Here is a 15,883-nt window from a genome sequence, read left to right as displayed (position 1 = left end):
CTTCCGTTAAGTGTCCCGGAGCTCTTGCTCGGAAGTTTAAGCAATTTTAAAAGCTTCGTAACTTAATCGTTTCTTAATCAAATTCAACCTATAATATATCAAAATGAAGATAAGAAAGTGTAAAATAAGATTATACCTATTTGGAAGCCCAATGGTTGTGGAGATGACCGGAAAATAGCCTGAAAGGTGACTAGTCCGCAGAAAAACTGGAAAACTCGCCGGAAACTGGGTAAACTTTAAACGTTCATAACTTCTTCAATACTCAACGAAATCGAGTGATTCAAAAACCAAAATCATACTTCTCAATGAGACGAAGATAATGGTACCTTTATTGACAGATAAATCGTAATGGTTTTGCTGGAAAATGGCTCGAAAATGTTTGTCTTGGTCTCAAGTTAGCCACTTTCAAGCTGTTTTTCGGCCAAACCAAGGCGAATTAGCCATTGATAAAGACACCATTATCTTCATCTTGTTGAGAAGTATGATTTTTGTTTTTGAATCACTCGATTTCGTTAAGTATTAAAGAAGTTATGAACGTTTAAAGTTTACCCAGTTTCCGGCGAGTTTTCCAATTTTTCCCCCAGCTAGTCACCTTTCAGGCTATTTTTCGGCCATCTCCGGTAACCATTGGGCTTAGAAATGGTATAATCTTATTCTACACTTTCCTATCTTCATTTTGATGTATTATGGATCGAATTTGGTTACGAAACGATTAAATTACGAAACTTTGAAAATTGCCTAAACTTTTGGCCAAGAGCTCTAGGACACTTAACGGAATTTTTAACGGAATGACCAAAATAATGGATGGTGGACAATCTAAGAGACTATTTCTATTAATTTTCAATCTTAGAGATCAAAGTCATGTGTTATGCAAATCTCAATGATCATTTTGACTAAAAAGCCAAAGTAAAATTACTATTCTCTTGAGTTGTCCCGCATGTGGGTGCACGAAGAGACACGTGTGTGTGCACCCTACAAAACGCAATAACACATTAGGAATAAACCTAGTATCAAACTTTGCTCTCTAATACCAAGTTAAACAAATAATTTGGATACGTAATAATTCTCCCTAAAGATGTTATTTATAATAAAACAAGATACAAACCTAAACTGAACGAGCAAGCCAAAATAGAGGAGTAATCTTGTAATACTGTCCTATTTTCTCACTCTCCGCCATTTAACCTCATGCACAATTAATGTGTATAATGTAAAGTGGTAAAAGTGGCTTACCACTCTCAAAGACACTGCCAATCATGGTTCTTCAATTTCAGTGGTGTCTATCCCCAAACCCCACGCAATGAAACCTGAGAATCTGCTTTCAATTTGGTCCTTAACATTTCTTCCAACGAGAGATGGGCAACGGTTATGACAAGCGGGTAATCGTGGTTATTTATCTATAACCGTTTATGTTCCTACCCGTATAACCGTTTACCCGTTGGGTAATTGCATAAACGGTTATACCTATAACCATAACCGTTTATAAACGGTTATCCATACCCATTTAACCATAACCATTTACCCATTTAACCATGACCATAACCATTTACCCATTTATCCTTTTTTTTACCCATTTACCCCTTTATTCATCCGTCTACATGTTTTTTTTTTAACAACTTGAAAATTAAAGATGAAAAATTTGTCATTATTTTCGTTTTCTAACAATTAAACACCGTTATAGGTACATTTTAGCATGCATTTCCTTATTTTAATAATTTAAGTCCTCATACAAGTCTAATAATTGAAATAATAGTTTACGAATGATATTTTTCTGTTACACCCAAGTAAGTCTTTAATTATAATCTATATGATTACAAAGTAAAGCTTCTAAAAACAAAAAGTAGTTATTATCTTGAATACTAGATGATTCAAATACTTTCATAATATCCCTCTTGATAGTAATGCTAGCAATAGCCTTAAATAAGGGTTGCAATGAATTGTAAAACCTCTTAAAACCCAAGTGGTCCACCATAGATAAAGGATACTCATGTAAGATAATCATATAAGCTAGCTCTTTCCTAGCATTACCTTCATCAAAACTATGTGCACCATGTTTAACAGACCCATCACCAGTTATAACTGGACTCTTTTTCTTTATCGTCAATATAGGACATGTTCTAACATGTGAACGTAAAGATGAAGAGGGTTCGGACTAGAAGGGGGGAGAGAGAGAGAAAGAGAGAGAGAGAGAGCCAGTTTCCAAAACCCTCAAAATCCTTGCGATAATTTTTTTTTAAATTTTTACATATATTAAATTAAATGGGTAAATGGATACCCGTATAACCGCGGGTAATACCCATAACCAATGGATACCCGTTATAACCATGGGTAATACCCATAATCGCCTATTTAAATTTCACGGATAAATGGTTATACTCATAGCCGTTTATTCATTTAAACGGTTACCCATAATCGTAACTGTGAACTTTTCCACTCACCAGCCAACACACGATTCTTTTGGAAAGATTCATCCTTGTTACGTTGATGGGGCCACCGGATGAATACCATAGCAAGATCCTCACCTATTTTTCAAAATGATTATTTATCTTTTTACATAGACTTTACTTTTAGAAAACAAATTGATCACCACCACTTGTCATTACAACCACTAACCTTACATCACCAGTGTCATTACCATCACCATCGTTACGACCATTACTGCCACCGTAATCATCATCACTAGCACCACCACCACCGTTGATGCCACCACCACTACTACCACCTAAAGAAAGTTGAGGTTCCACCAAAAAACCAATTGTCAATATAGGGAATAACCCAACTTCTTATAGGCCCTTGCATGGTTTGATCCCTTACTGATGTGGGACTTTATCCTTGCATTCTCACACACCTCTTCCAATGTGATGAATTTTAAAGCCTAACAAGTGTACAACACAAATTGAGTGGCGTGTAGTACGTGTGGTCGTTGGGCTTCGCACGTTCTACTCTGATACCATAAAGAAAATGTTCCACCATAAAACCAATCGACAATATGGGGAGTGGCACAACTCCTTATAAGCCCTTGCATGGTTTGGTCCTTCATTGTTGTGGGACTTTGTCCTCACATTCTCACACCACCACAACTGCCACCACTAGCACATCAACTACAATTGCCATTAACATTGTTGTCATTATCATAGCAACCATTACCACCACAACCACAGCTACCACCACTAGCACCATAATTACAACTGCCATTACCACTAACATCATCGTTATCATAGCAATCATCACCACCACAACCACAACCCACACCACTGCCATCATAACAACCACCTTTACCACCATTGTAACTAGGAACATGAAATTTCCCAAATTTTCAATGCCTACAGTGACACGCCCAACCCTAAAATTCTCCAAACACCAAAGTAGGCACGTGTTGGTCGATGCCTGAAGGTGACAAAGCCATATTAGGATGCATGAGAAATAATATAGACAAAACTTATAAATTTAAATACAATGAATATGCAATATAGGAACTTGTTCAGAGCATACAACTAACTAGAACACTAAAAAGAAATAATATAAAATTGAATGAGCAAAAGAATGAGTCCTACACCGAGAGGACTCGAAGATGATGATGCGGAAGTGCCTTGACGCTGGGATTGTACGCTTTGATTCTAAACCCTGAAGGGGTGTAAAATAAACATGAATGGACCAAGTTGATATATATATATATATATATAATACTGAAACAGTTGCCAACATACTAACCCCCAAAGTTTTATGAAAACTCAATAGTATAATATGTAATAGGTTTTCAGAAAACCCTTGCATGCCATAAAACTTCCCATGAAACATACATTGAAAAATGTGCTAAATAGTGGTATCATGTAATTGTATCTCACGGCCAAAGCCACCAACCTACGCCCGACCGAAGCCACCAACCTACTTCCGGCCAATATATGAGTATCATCGGCCTTAGGCCGAACAATGACCACTAATTATGCACAAAAAATTGAATATACATTCTTTCTAACATAAGTATGTATATCTCAAAGACATCTTCATGGCATATAGTCATCCATCATATAGATTATAAAGAAGTGTAAAAACATGTTCATAAGTAGTATATAGTCATCCATCATATATACTACAAAGAACATAAGTTCAATAAAATATGGTATTCCAAAATATTCTCCGTAAGCATGATAAACATTAAGTGTAAATCTAATTTACTCATAAAACGTAACCATTAAATCATGCTTTTCATGTATGCATTTCTACTAATAAAACATGCATTTTGGAAGAGGTCCACTCATAGATACTTCGTCATCGAAGAGCCATGCAAACTAGCGAAGATGGAAACGCCACAATAATCGCACCTAAGCACATAAATGGTCCAAATAAAACTCTACCATAATGGTTGAATTTGGGAAAACGGACGTAAAAAAATGGATTCAGGACGTCACAATTAGCCTAGGAAGGGAGATTAGAGAGAGTGCACGGGAGAGTTGAGAGAAAGAGAGAAAGTGAGGGAGAGAGGTTGAGTGTTCTGGGCCAAAGAACAAAACAAGGGTGGGCCCCTCTTGGGAACACCTATTAAGATCCAAAAACAATATTTTAAACAAATATCTCATACCCCAAATGAATTTACCACAATACCCTTCCGTTCTAAAAAAATTCAGACAGGGTTGTTACATACATTTATATTTATACCAAACGACCACACCCCACTATAGACACCACCATAATACCTTTACAATTGTTAATACCATCACCATCGCCAGCCCCACTATTACTGCCATCGCTACCATTTTCGTCGCCACCACCTATGACTGCAACTGGCAACATTACACCATTGTCGCCATCACCACCACCACCACCACCATTGCGACCGCCAACTATGTTGCAATTGTCACCACTACTGCTATCACCAATGCTAGCTCTACACCCCAACCACCACACCCTATTATTAGTACCACCACCCTCTCCAACCATTATCCTCAACACCGCTGTCGTTGCCAACACTACCCCACACACTGTCTATTTTTGTTACTACATACAATTATATCACTTTTACATTGAAATTTACCAAATACTTTTACACCGGTTTTCTTACTCACAACACTTTTAAAAGTAAAATTTATCAAAAGCCCAACTACTTTAATTTATAGCTAATTATTCTTAAACACAGCAGAAGCAGTATTTTTGAAAAACACAGCAATTCCAAGCTAATTGTAAATTTGAAAAGATTAAGAGAAAGGAATTTAGGTGAGAGAAAATAAGTTTCATGGGGAACTCAGTTGTAAATGGCAAAAGTACATACATTATAAGAATTGCATTTTTGTACAATCAAGGCTTGACAACTAATTTATCAATCAATCAACATGTTTCATGATCTGAGTTTGTAATAAAGGTGTTTAATCCATTTCAAGCATCTAGATGAACAAGTAGAAAACCGTTAAGGGGAAGCCCCAAGACGAGTCTCTAACCACAACCATTTCTTTCTACTACAACAGACCGACGATATTCTATCGAGCAGCCCCACTGCTAGAACATGTAAATTTTATGAGGTTATATAATTAAAACGCAAACAAGGACCTGATCGTGAAGTGATAGTCATTGGAGACCAAGTGGAGATGATGTAGGATGCGGCAACACCAAAGTCTTCTACAAAGCACCTAGCTGATACAACTATTTTATGGGAAGTGTTTGTTGTGTATCTAGGATTCACAGTATCTACATTAATCTCCAATATTACATTCCTATTATATGTTGTAGACCATTTAAGGTTGATTTACATCGGAATAAATCCAACATTCTCCCATTGGTGTGCACATATAATATTTATGTTTATACTTGAAATTGGAAATTAATGCCACTTTAATGGCCATGTAGTTGTGATAGCATCCTATCCTTGATACAAGTTTCTGTCAAATAAGTCTATCAACATGGAACTAATAAGGTTGTAAGGTTGACACAACCCAAAACCTTCATAATCACACATGCTAAAATCCTCATTCACATGAAACACCGTCAAATTATGATTGTAGAGATGAACTTTAATTACCTGAATGTGTCTCAACTTTTATCATCTCAGGTCCTCTTTAATGCAAACTTCTATTGCAGTTGCAAACAAAACTTCATAAAACATAATTAATTCAAAACCTACGAGCAAGATGAATTAACATGTTTTTAACACTGGTTCATATACCATATCAATTACTTTCGTGAGAAAATTTTCAACACTTATGAGCAAGATGAAAAAACCGTCACAACTAATACAACATATAAATCATGTCATGCCATTTTAAGTTGAACCAAAAGAATTAATCCAAACTTACAAGCAAGAAGATTAACCCTTCCGTTATGATTTAAAATACAATTTGATTAACTTGATATCAGATATATAGTCATCTGATAATTGACCAACACATAAAAATATGACTATATGAATCCAACTGGAGATTGAACTGAATAAATGGATTCAAACAACCATACATACCTTATAGGTCATCTGCAAATGTAAGGTATTAATTACATGAAACTCTAGCTTCCATTGATTTGCAACATCGTCACTTAATTTGCAAATCATTACTTAAATCATACTTTTGAAATATGCTTGTGGGAACACCCTTACTTAGTCAATGAATGCATATCACTACAAAATTGTCTTTCTTTATCCTTTCCTTAACACCTTAAATAGCATAATCTCAATGAAAGGTAAAACTAAGACATTCACCACTGTTTATACAATATCATGCATCCAACAACCACCTTATTTGTATTAATAATTCCATATTTATTCCAAGTCCCCATGAGCCTCAAAATTCTTTCTAAAGATTAACAAATAATCAACCAAGGCATCCAAATGATTGCAAGTAAAAATATTGACATACAACAAGTACTCATTCTACAACTTAAACATATTATTGTCATTCGAATCATGGCATAATTCTAATTTCATCAACCAAAACACATATTCATGGAAGATAGAATGACACTTTAATAGATTCATGCAAATCCACTTAATGCTCAAAACTTTAGAACAACTCCCACTAAACTTTTAGAGTTTATACACTTACAACAAATAAGTTAATAAGTGTGAAGCCAAATTTTCTTTCACTAATTCTCCCACTTGGGCAAACACTCATCAGTACTTAATGTACATTATTTCAAAGATATACCAAAATAAAAATGCTTCATATTTTAGACATAATAAAATAGACATCACAACCAACATAAAGTTGTCAAACAGAATTTCAGCTATGAATTACACTTACTTTAGAATTTATCATAATTAATTTATAAGCTTGATTGCTACCAAAATTTTACAGATCAAAATAGACATACTAATCTTAATAAAATAAAAATATAGAGTCGTTTTAAGTCAAAATAATTGTCTAAAGTGACGTCCCAAAGACAAAAACAATCTGCCAGCAAAACTGTCTGTATGAGCATGGGTTACTAGTAAATTCACTATAATTACATTACATTGCAAAAAATTACGAACGGTTACAGACACATAGTAGACATATATATGTTGAACATATCAAAAATTCAGGTCATTTGGTGATCATTAGATGTGTCATTCATCTGATTTTAACCAAGACACGCAATCTGCCAGAAACAATTATGTGCATCTATCATGAATTTATGCATCCATAACAAATTCAATTTCATATCATTTCAATTTCAATGTCCAAAGGAAACTCTAGTAGTCAAATTTTATCCTCTATACCGATATCATAGTTGAAATTGAAAATATTTACAAGCATAAAAACTCAAATAATGCGTACCTTGGCAATCCTTGATTAACCTTCATGGGTCCAATACTTTGCATCAACAAGTCTCATGAAGAGACACAAAATACGTCATGAAGCAACCGATTTCCATGCCTTAAAACCACAACCTATTATGGGGCTCATAGTGGAAATATCTGTAACTGATGGTATGGGACTTTATCCCCAATAAGCTTCATGAAACTAGATTAATGTAAACCTACGGGCAAACAAATTAATTAGTTTCTAGTATTGGATTATATGTGACAAGAATTACCTTCATGAAAAAACTTCAACACCTACTGGCAAGATGAAGCTTTCACAAACTCTTGTGAAATAAAACTCATTCTATGTCATCTTAATTAAAAAAAAAAGAAACGATCCACACCTACAGGCAAGAAGATTATCCCTTTCATTCTAATAAAGATGCAATGTTGATCGAAATAACTTAAAACCATAGTCCCAGCATCAACTAAGCCGCTACGGCTTGCTTAGTTGACAAGACATTGATCAACTCCAGCCTGAAACCATACAAACGTCACATAGATTAATTAGCTGTAAGTGTAACATCCCGTTCCGGGATTTATTAAAACGTACGTGTGAATTTACGATTTTACCCCTAGATCGTTTTTGTCACGTTTTTGGTTGTTGGTGTGGTGTGGAATGTATTGGATTACACCCACACACACAATCACTTTAACTTTCCCGGGATTTCCTCCCTCATTCCCTCACTCTGTCTCTCTCTTTTTCTTTCTCTTTCTCTTTCTCTTTCTCTCTCCCTCCCCGAGCTCCATTATTCCTCTTCTTCTTCCTCTACACACGGCCACACACACAAACCAACTCAAACCTTCACCAAACAAGAAACCAATTACACCATTGAACTCGTGAGGTTGTGAGGAGCACAACCATACCAATTCCAGGTAAGAATTCGAACGTTTTCACGTCGTTTCAACAATGGCCGATTTGAAACACTGTTCATGCAAACCTAATCTAGCTTGTTTTTGGAATTTCTAAGCTTGTAGATGTGTTTGTGAGGTCCCAAGGAGCCTCGGAGTGGTTCGTTGGGTGAATTTGGACGTTGGGAAGGCTAGGTTCGAAGTTGGCCGAACTTGGATCGTTGTTGCAGGTGAGATTCTTTAATTTTTAGGTCTTAAAACTAGTCTAACGTTGTTCTACTAGTTCTAAGCTTCATTTTGGTATAAAGAACGTGAAATTTGGTTGAAAAACGAAGGAGAAAACAAAGTTGGAAAATTTCCCAGTTTTCCGGCCACCGGCGCCGGAGGTTCGCCGGAGAAGAAAGGGGAATATTCCGTTAAGTCTAACGGAATATTCCTAACGGCAGTGGACGGAATCTGGTTAAGTTTAACGGAATATTCCGTCAGTTAACGGAATATTCCTGACGCCGTCAGTGTGCAGTGCACGTGGGCCGCGCGTGGGGGCGCGTAGGTCCGTGCGTGTTCAGGCGCGTGGGGGCGCGTGCGTGGTCCAAAAATTTTTCTAAAAATATGTGTGTGATCCTGAGGTTGTGTAGGTCACGTTGGTATATTCAATTGTCCAATTTGAGCAATGTATGAGAAGTTATTACGAGAAGTTGCTTAGGTGCTTTTAAATTAACGTTTTCGTAACTTTGTCGCGTTTAGGTGATTCGTATTCCGAGGACGAGCGTACACACTCGAGGCAGGGGGGCTACGACCCTTCTAATTACCAGTGAGTGGGCTTTTGTTTTCCGTATATACCTATATACATATTAATTCCCAGAAATTAAATAGAAAAGGTTATATGTTTTATGCCATGCATCATTTGAATATTGTTTACGCATCATCGCATGTATTAGTAGTGGCATACATATATATATGTGTAATTGGTGCTGTGGACGCACAGGTAAGTGCCAGGTAAGCGGTATTCATGTGGTTATGCATTCCTGTTTATTATGCAATAGTAGTTTGAAATTTTTAGAGAGCTCATAATCTGCACCCCCGGTGTTAGTGCTCCCGCCCAGGGCCAGGGCACAGCCTTCACGTGTATGTTCACCAGCACCGCATGCTCGCCTTGGATCCAAGATAGGTGCAAGCCTGTCGTACAGACCACAATAGGTGGTTCCGACTTGTAGGTGACCCGCGATTTATCGCACAGCTTCACGTGATCGTAGCACTAGAGCATACATATATATATTACACCCAGCCTGTCGTACAGACCACGTTAGGTGGTTCCGACTTGTGTGCAGATTCAGTTATTGAGTTGAGAGTGGAGCTCTAGATGCAGCCGTACAGGTCACGTTAGGTGACTCCCGGCTGCCAAATTATATGTTATTGATGTGAATTACGCTTGAGCATTTACATTTGATTATGAAGTTCTGTTGTGGCATATTCTCAAGCATGAATGGCATATTGTGAGCATGAATGGCATATTGTGAGCATGAATGGCATAGTGTGAGCATGAATGGCATATCATGGAACATGATTGATATATCTATACATACGTATATGTTCATTTTCTGGGAAGTATACAGGTTTTACGGCGAGGGGTTAGAATGTGTTTTGCTAAAGAGTTTTCAAAGAACTTTGTTTTTGCCCACTCACGCTTTTGTTTTTGCGCCCCTCCAGGTTCTAGTGGTCTAGCAAGTTCGGTGGTTTATCCCAGAGGGCGTCCCGGCATTTCTGACAGACATTCACCATTGTAGGGTCACCTTCGGGTGTAAATATGTCGTATCTTTTCCTTTTGGACTGTTGTAGACTTGCTCTGAATTGTGTCTCACATACACTAGTACTTTGTATGCTATTAAGTTTTTAATTATTAGTACTTTTATATTACCTTCTTATTAGCTTCCGCACGCGCACATGGCTACGTCACCTTCGTGTGACGGCCAGCATGCCCTGATCTCGGTCGGGGTGTGTCAGTAAGTGACAAAATTATGATAACCTGATTTAATCTTAGAGTCTTGCCAACACATGGCATTAATTTAATAATCTTATGCATGACTCCCTTCGATATTTAATTAATCTCAAGAAACCTGACAACATACTTGAAAGAGATTAATCACGAACAAGTTGTATAAGAACTGTAATATTAGTCTTCCACCACAAGGATGTCAATACGCATGAGAGAACATGATGGAGCTAATTGATTCAAAATAGAAACACTTTAAACAATACAGTCGCTTTAATTCAAGAGCCAAAATTGTGATATCACCTAAATGCTTTCTTAAGTCAAATGGGTTCCCTTCCTTCTGTGCCTTTCTTTCCATAGTACAAGACTCCTAAAAACTTTAGTATCAAAATCGTGCATTAGCCTTGTAAATACCAAATTAAATAAAGGAACAACTAAAATTCTTTTCCTCCAAAAGCAACATCTCCAATATATTGCCATACATTAGCCTTGAATAATTTATTTTCTTCTCCCCTTATGGCACATAAAAATTAACTGATAAAAGCATTGTTTAAATTCTTTAAGCATAAGAAAAACTAAAACTATATACAAGTTTGAAAACTTATGCTTATCAATTAAGCCACATGCTTTGAATGAAATACTTACCTCATGCCTTCATATGTTCACTACTTTATAAACATATATATAATCACATGATTAACCAAAAAGCTATAATTCACCACATTCCAAACTCACAACAATGTTTAAAATTGCATCATCTCATACATGCTTGAACCAACACGCCATTTGCTTAATAATGTTGCCAAAATTTATATTAAATTACTTTCATATTTAAGAAATACATTAAATTCATTGACAAGCATGTATAAAGTTGAGCTGCGGAAAACTTAACATATGCATCCTTGAAACACAACTTTAATATATGTTATCATAATCATACATATGATCACAATCTATATACCAACAATAGTATTGAGACAATCTAAAAGTGAACTAATTCCGTCTCCTGTATTTAGAAAGATGTCAAGCAGCATTCGAAATCTCATGCCCATCTCTTAATTGTAATAATTAGGTAATTGGATTTGAACTTAATTTAATTTACCATTCATACGCAAAGCCATAGGCAACATATACGCTTTTGCACTAGTGTCGGAATATCCAAACTATTTTGACAAAACAGTCTCGAACAAGTACGATAATCTATATGCATATATAAATGCTTCTCGGCATGCCTTCTTTATGCATACAATTTGGATAATGGTGTTATGATAAAATTTACACATGCAATGCAAGCTCTATATGCATAATTGGCTTTGGAAAATTACATGTACTTGCTTGATCAAAATATTAGCAACTTCCAGGCTTCGGTGGTGCGACCAAAACATATTATATGCAATATAATGCATGCATAAACCATATTATATGCAATTATTATAGGTATGGTTTGAATACTGTTGGGATTGGAGGCTTATTCCATATTTGGATCATCACCATTTAAATTTTTATGCTTCAATATGTTCAATCATATACCATGGTTACAATATTCATGGACGCTGAAGAAATTTGCTTGCTTAGATCATCAATCAATGGTTTTGGAATCCAACACAACCATTCTTGTATAACTGAACATGAAGACCAAAAGAGAATATCATACCAGGATCTCATATGCCGATGAACTTCCCCATTGGGCTTGCTGATGTACAGGTATCTCCATATTTTCTCCAATACAAGGTTAGAACAAATGTAAGTATATACACAACTTGAAATTATAATTGTATATATTAGCCATACTTTTGCAGAAGCTACCAACTGGTCCAGTCTTTGATTTTATCATTCCTTTTATATTTAACTGGGTAAATATACACAATAATGTAGGCTTGTGACCCAAATGTGCGGCATTAAAGATGGTGTGGAAGATAAATGCATTAAGTCGATCTCACTCTCTCCTCGGGAAGGTGTCTTCCTATGTATACGTACATAACGGAGCCAGCCATAGGGGCCTCTTCACTGGGACGGCAGGGCCGCCACACCGACAACCTCTTAACCGTGCGGCCTCCATCTTTGATTTTTATATTTAATTAACAGTTTCAATTTATAGGTTCAAAAGAAAATAATAGGAAAAACACCTTTACATAATAGCACGATATACATATATTTATCTGCTTCTCCAAATTCCTATATAATTATAGGATTGGTCCACAACTTGCTGCTATTCTTGATAAAGTTTCCCCAGATTCATGCCATAAGATTATTAAAAGATATTATTGATTAAAACAGAATGGTTATACAACCTATTAATAATCCTCAAACTCCACTATCCAACACGGTGGTGTTGCCGTGTACATGCAGGTATGCAGTTTTCATGGAGGTTCGGCGTGGTGGTGTTGCCAAGTGCAATCACAATTTGAATGTAAGATCAAAACCGCAGTTCATGAAAATATTATATAATCAACCTTCAAACTTAATAAGTCTTAATCATATAACCAGTGGCTCTGATACCACGTGTAAACTTTATGTGGTTATATAATTAAAACACAAACAAGGAGTTGGCTGACTTGATCGTGAAACAATAGTCATTGGAGAACAAGTAGAGATGATGTAGGATACGGCAACAACAAAGTCTTCTACAAAGCACCTAGCCAATACAACTATTTTATAGGAAGTGTTTGTTGTGTATATAGGGTTTGCAGGGACCTTAGTATTTATACTGGATAAGGCATTAAGGTTTCGTCTATAAAGAAATCTTAAATCCGACTTTTTTAGCCTATCAATTAGGTATCATAATCACATAAAATCAAGAACTCCATCAATCTTACTTGTAGTACAAGACACCTAATATAAGATTTGATATCTTTAGGAAATCAAATCACAATATATACATTAATCTCTCATATTACATTCCTATTATATGTTGTAGACCATTTAAGGTTGATTTACATCGGAATAAATCCAACACTTGACCCTATACTCAAGAACTCCATCAATCTTACTTGTATTACAAGACACCTAATATAAGATTGATATCTTTAAGAAATCAAATCACAATATCTACATTAATCTCTCATATTACATTTCTATTATATGTTGTAGTCCATTTAAGGTTGATTTACATCGGAATCCAACACTTGACCCCATACTTTTGGCAATCGTTGGACCCTCCACTGTTATATATACAGAAGAAATTAAGGAACCCAAAATTGTTATGGTTAATTTTTATTCAAGCGGAGAAAAACAAAAGTAGTTAATTCAAATTATTGTATATTGCTATTAATGTAAGTAATATATTAGTTACCATTTACCAGTTGTCACATCCCGGTCCAGGGTCCATTATATTCAGGGCCCGTTTCATCACCGTAATACGATATTGTCTGTTTTGGACTCCGACCATGGCCTCACGGTTTTATTTCTGGGAACTCATACGAGAACTTCCTAGTGGATCACCCATCATGGAAGTGCTCTTGTGCGCTACTCGTTTAACTTTGGAGTTCCCAAGGAACTCGAAGTCAGTGAGCTCCCAAAAAGCCTCGTGCTAGGTAGAGATGAGAATATACATATAAGGCTTCCAGGATTCACTCCCCTAATGATGTGGGACGTCACACTAGTAGTACTGGGAGCAAGACTGTTGGCAGTTTTAGTAGAGTTGCCTTCCAATTGATAGAAAACTTGAGCTTCTGGTGATTTAGGATCCAGATGCAGAAGTTCTGCGCGCATTCAGTAATTCCATGCCAACCAGAAAATTAAGCAGAAAAAATAGCGTGTCAAAATTAGAATACTACTGCAGAGTGGTATGTATGTATGTATGTATATAAAACTCGAAATACTTATGTACGTACGTACCGGGACACTTGGAGACATTAGCAGGGGCCTTGCAAACGGCAGGCAGACCTAAAGCAAGCGTTACATTCATCTGTAGACTTAGTGCAGGATCATTGCGATTTTTAATGATAACACAAGGGCACCTCTTATTGTTGTTGCCACTTGTTTGTGAGCAGTGCAACAGACTGGTGTAGGAGCCTTGGCTTGACCTCCAACGTAAGGCAGACACGTGGCCATCCCTACTAACTGCTGTGTACATTCCTCTCTGTCTTTTGCTGAATCTGCTGTTGCAAAGCTTGCTGTATAACTTGATGTCATAATTAACAGGACTAGGACCAAGTAGACAAACCCTAATGCCATTTTCTGAACTGAAATTAGTAAAGGATAATATTTCAGTACAAGGTAGAAGATAGAGAGAGAGAGAGAGAGAGAGAGAGAGAGAGAGAGAGGCCCTTTGTTAATTTATAAGAGAAATGAAGGCGGTAGCTAGAGTGTATTGGTGGACTAGTAATGGTCTGGTAGCTAGAGTGTATTGGTGGACTAGTAATGGTCTGGTCTTGTTAGATTTTTGGATCGGCGGAGCCCCACTCTATCAACACCATATCATATTAGATTTTTGGATCAGCGAGCCTGCGAGGTTTCACTCTATCAATATTGATATTGTTATAACTTTATTACATGCCAAATTGATCAAGTGTTGGATTTTATCACAAAAGATGTGACAGCCCGTTCCGAAAATTTTAAAACGTACGCGTGAAAAGACGATTTTGCCCCTAGTGCGATTCCTTTATGTTTTGTGGTTGTTTTTGGGTTTTTGTTGGCATGTTTTGGGCCACACACACACTAACCTACACCCACACCCTTTCCCCTATCCCTGCACCTGTCCCGAGCTCCCTTTCCCTCTCACTTTCACCCATTTTGTACGGACACACACACAAACACACCAAATCGTCACAGATCAAAGAAACCAAGTACATATCCATGCTCGTGAGGCTCGTAGGAGTCTAACCATACCCATTTCAGGTAAGAATACCTTCGTTTTCACGTCGAACTCGGGATACCCGATTTTGGGTACTGTTCATGCACACGTAATTTCTTATGTTTTTGGGAATTTCAAGCTTGTAGGAAGCTTGGTGATGTCCTTAAGAGGCTCGAGGTGGTTCGTTTGAAGGTTTTGGACATCGAGATCACGAGTTTCGAGGTTGGCTGGAGTTGGGGTGATTTTCGAGGTGAGATTTCGTGGATTTTGGCACTTGAAAGTGGTATGATCTTGTTCCTCTCGTTGTAAGCTTCATTTTGGTACCAATTTTGTGAAATTTGGTTGAAAAACGAAGAAGATATCACGATTTGAAAATTTCCCGATTTTCCGGCGCCGGCGACGACGCCGGAGTCTCGCCGGAGAAGACGACGGAATATTCCGTCAGTTTGGACGGAATATTCCTAATGCCGTTGACAGAATCCGT

At 36.9% G+C, this 15,883-nt stretch overlaps 1 protein-coding gene and 1 pseudogene across 1 annotated transcript; both read right to left on the bottom strand.

Annotated features, from left to right (window-relative positions):
• Nucleotides 1-2,515: 2,515 nt before the first annotated feature.
• On the bottom strand, nucleotides 2,516-4,935 carry LOC137748118 (uncharacterized). The gene is made up of 4 exons (XM_068488202.1): nucleotides 4,692-4,935; nucleotides 3,103-3,270; nucleotides 2,611-2,719; nucleotides 2,516-2,519 (listed from the first exon to the last, which is right to left on the bottom strand). The coding sequence occupies exons 1-4, from the start codon at nucleotides 4,933-4,935 to the stop codon at nucleotides 2,516-2,518; spliced, it is 525 nt and encodes a 174-aa protein (XP_068344303.1).
• Nucleotides 4,936-5,375: 440 nt separating this feature from the next.
• Nucleotides 5,376-14,780, bottom strand: LOC137748117 (non-specific lipid transfer protein GPI-anchored 14-like; annotated as a pseudogene).
• Between the last annotated feature and the right edge of the window lie 1,103 nt (nucleotides 14,781-15,883).

Source organism: Pyrus communis, chromosome 10, assembly GCF_963583255.1.
Source record: "Pyrus communis chromosome 10, drPyrComm1.1, whole genome shotgun sequence".
Taxonomy (NCBI): domain Eukaryota; kingdom Viridiplantae; phylum Streptophyta; class Magnoliopsida; order Rosales; family Rosaceae; genus Pyrus; species Pyrus communis.
The sequence above is the reverse complement of the archived record's forward strand: the minus strand, read 5'-3'. Positions and strand labels throughout refer to the sequence as shown.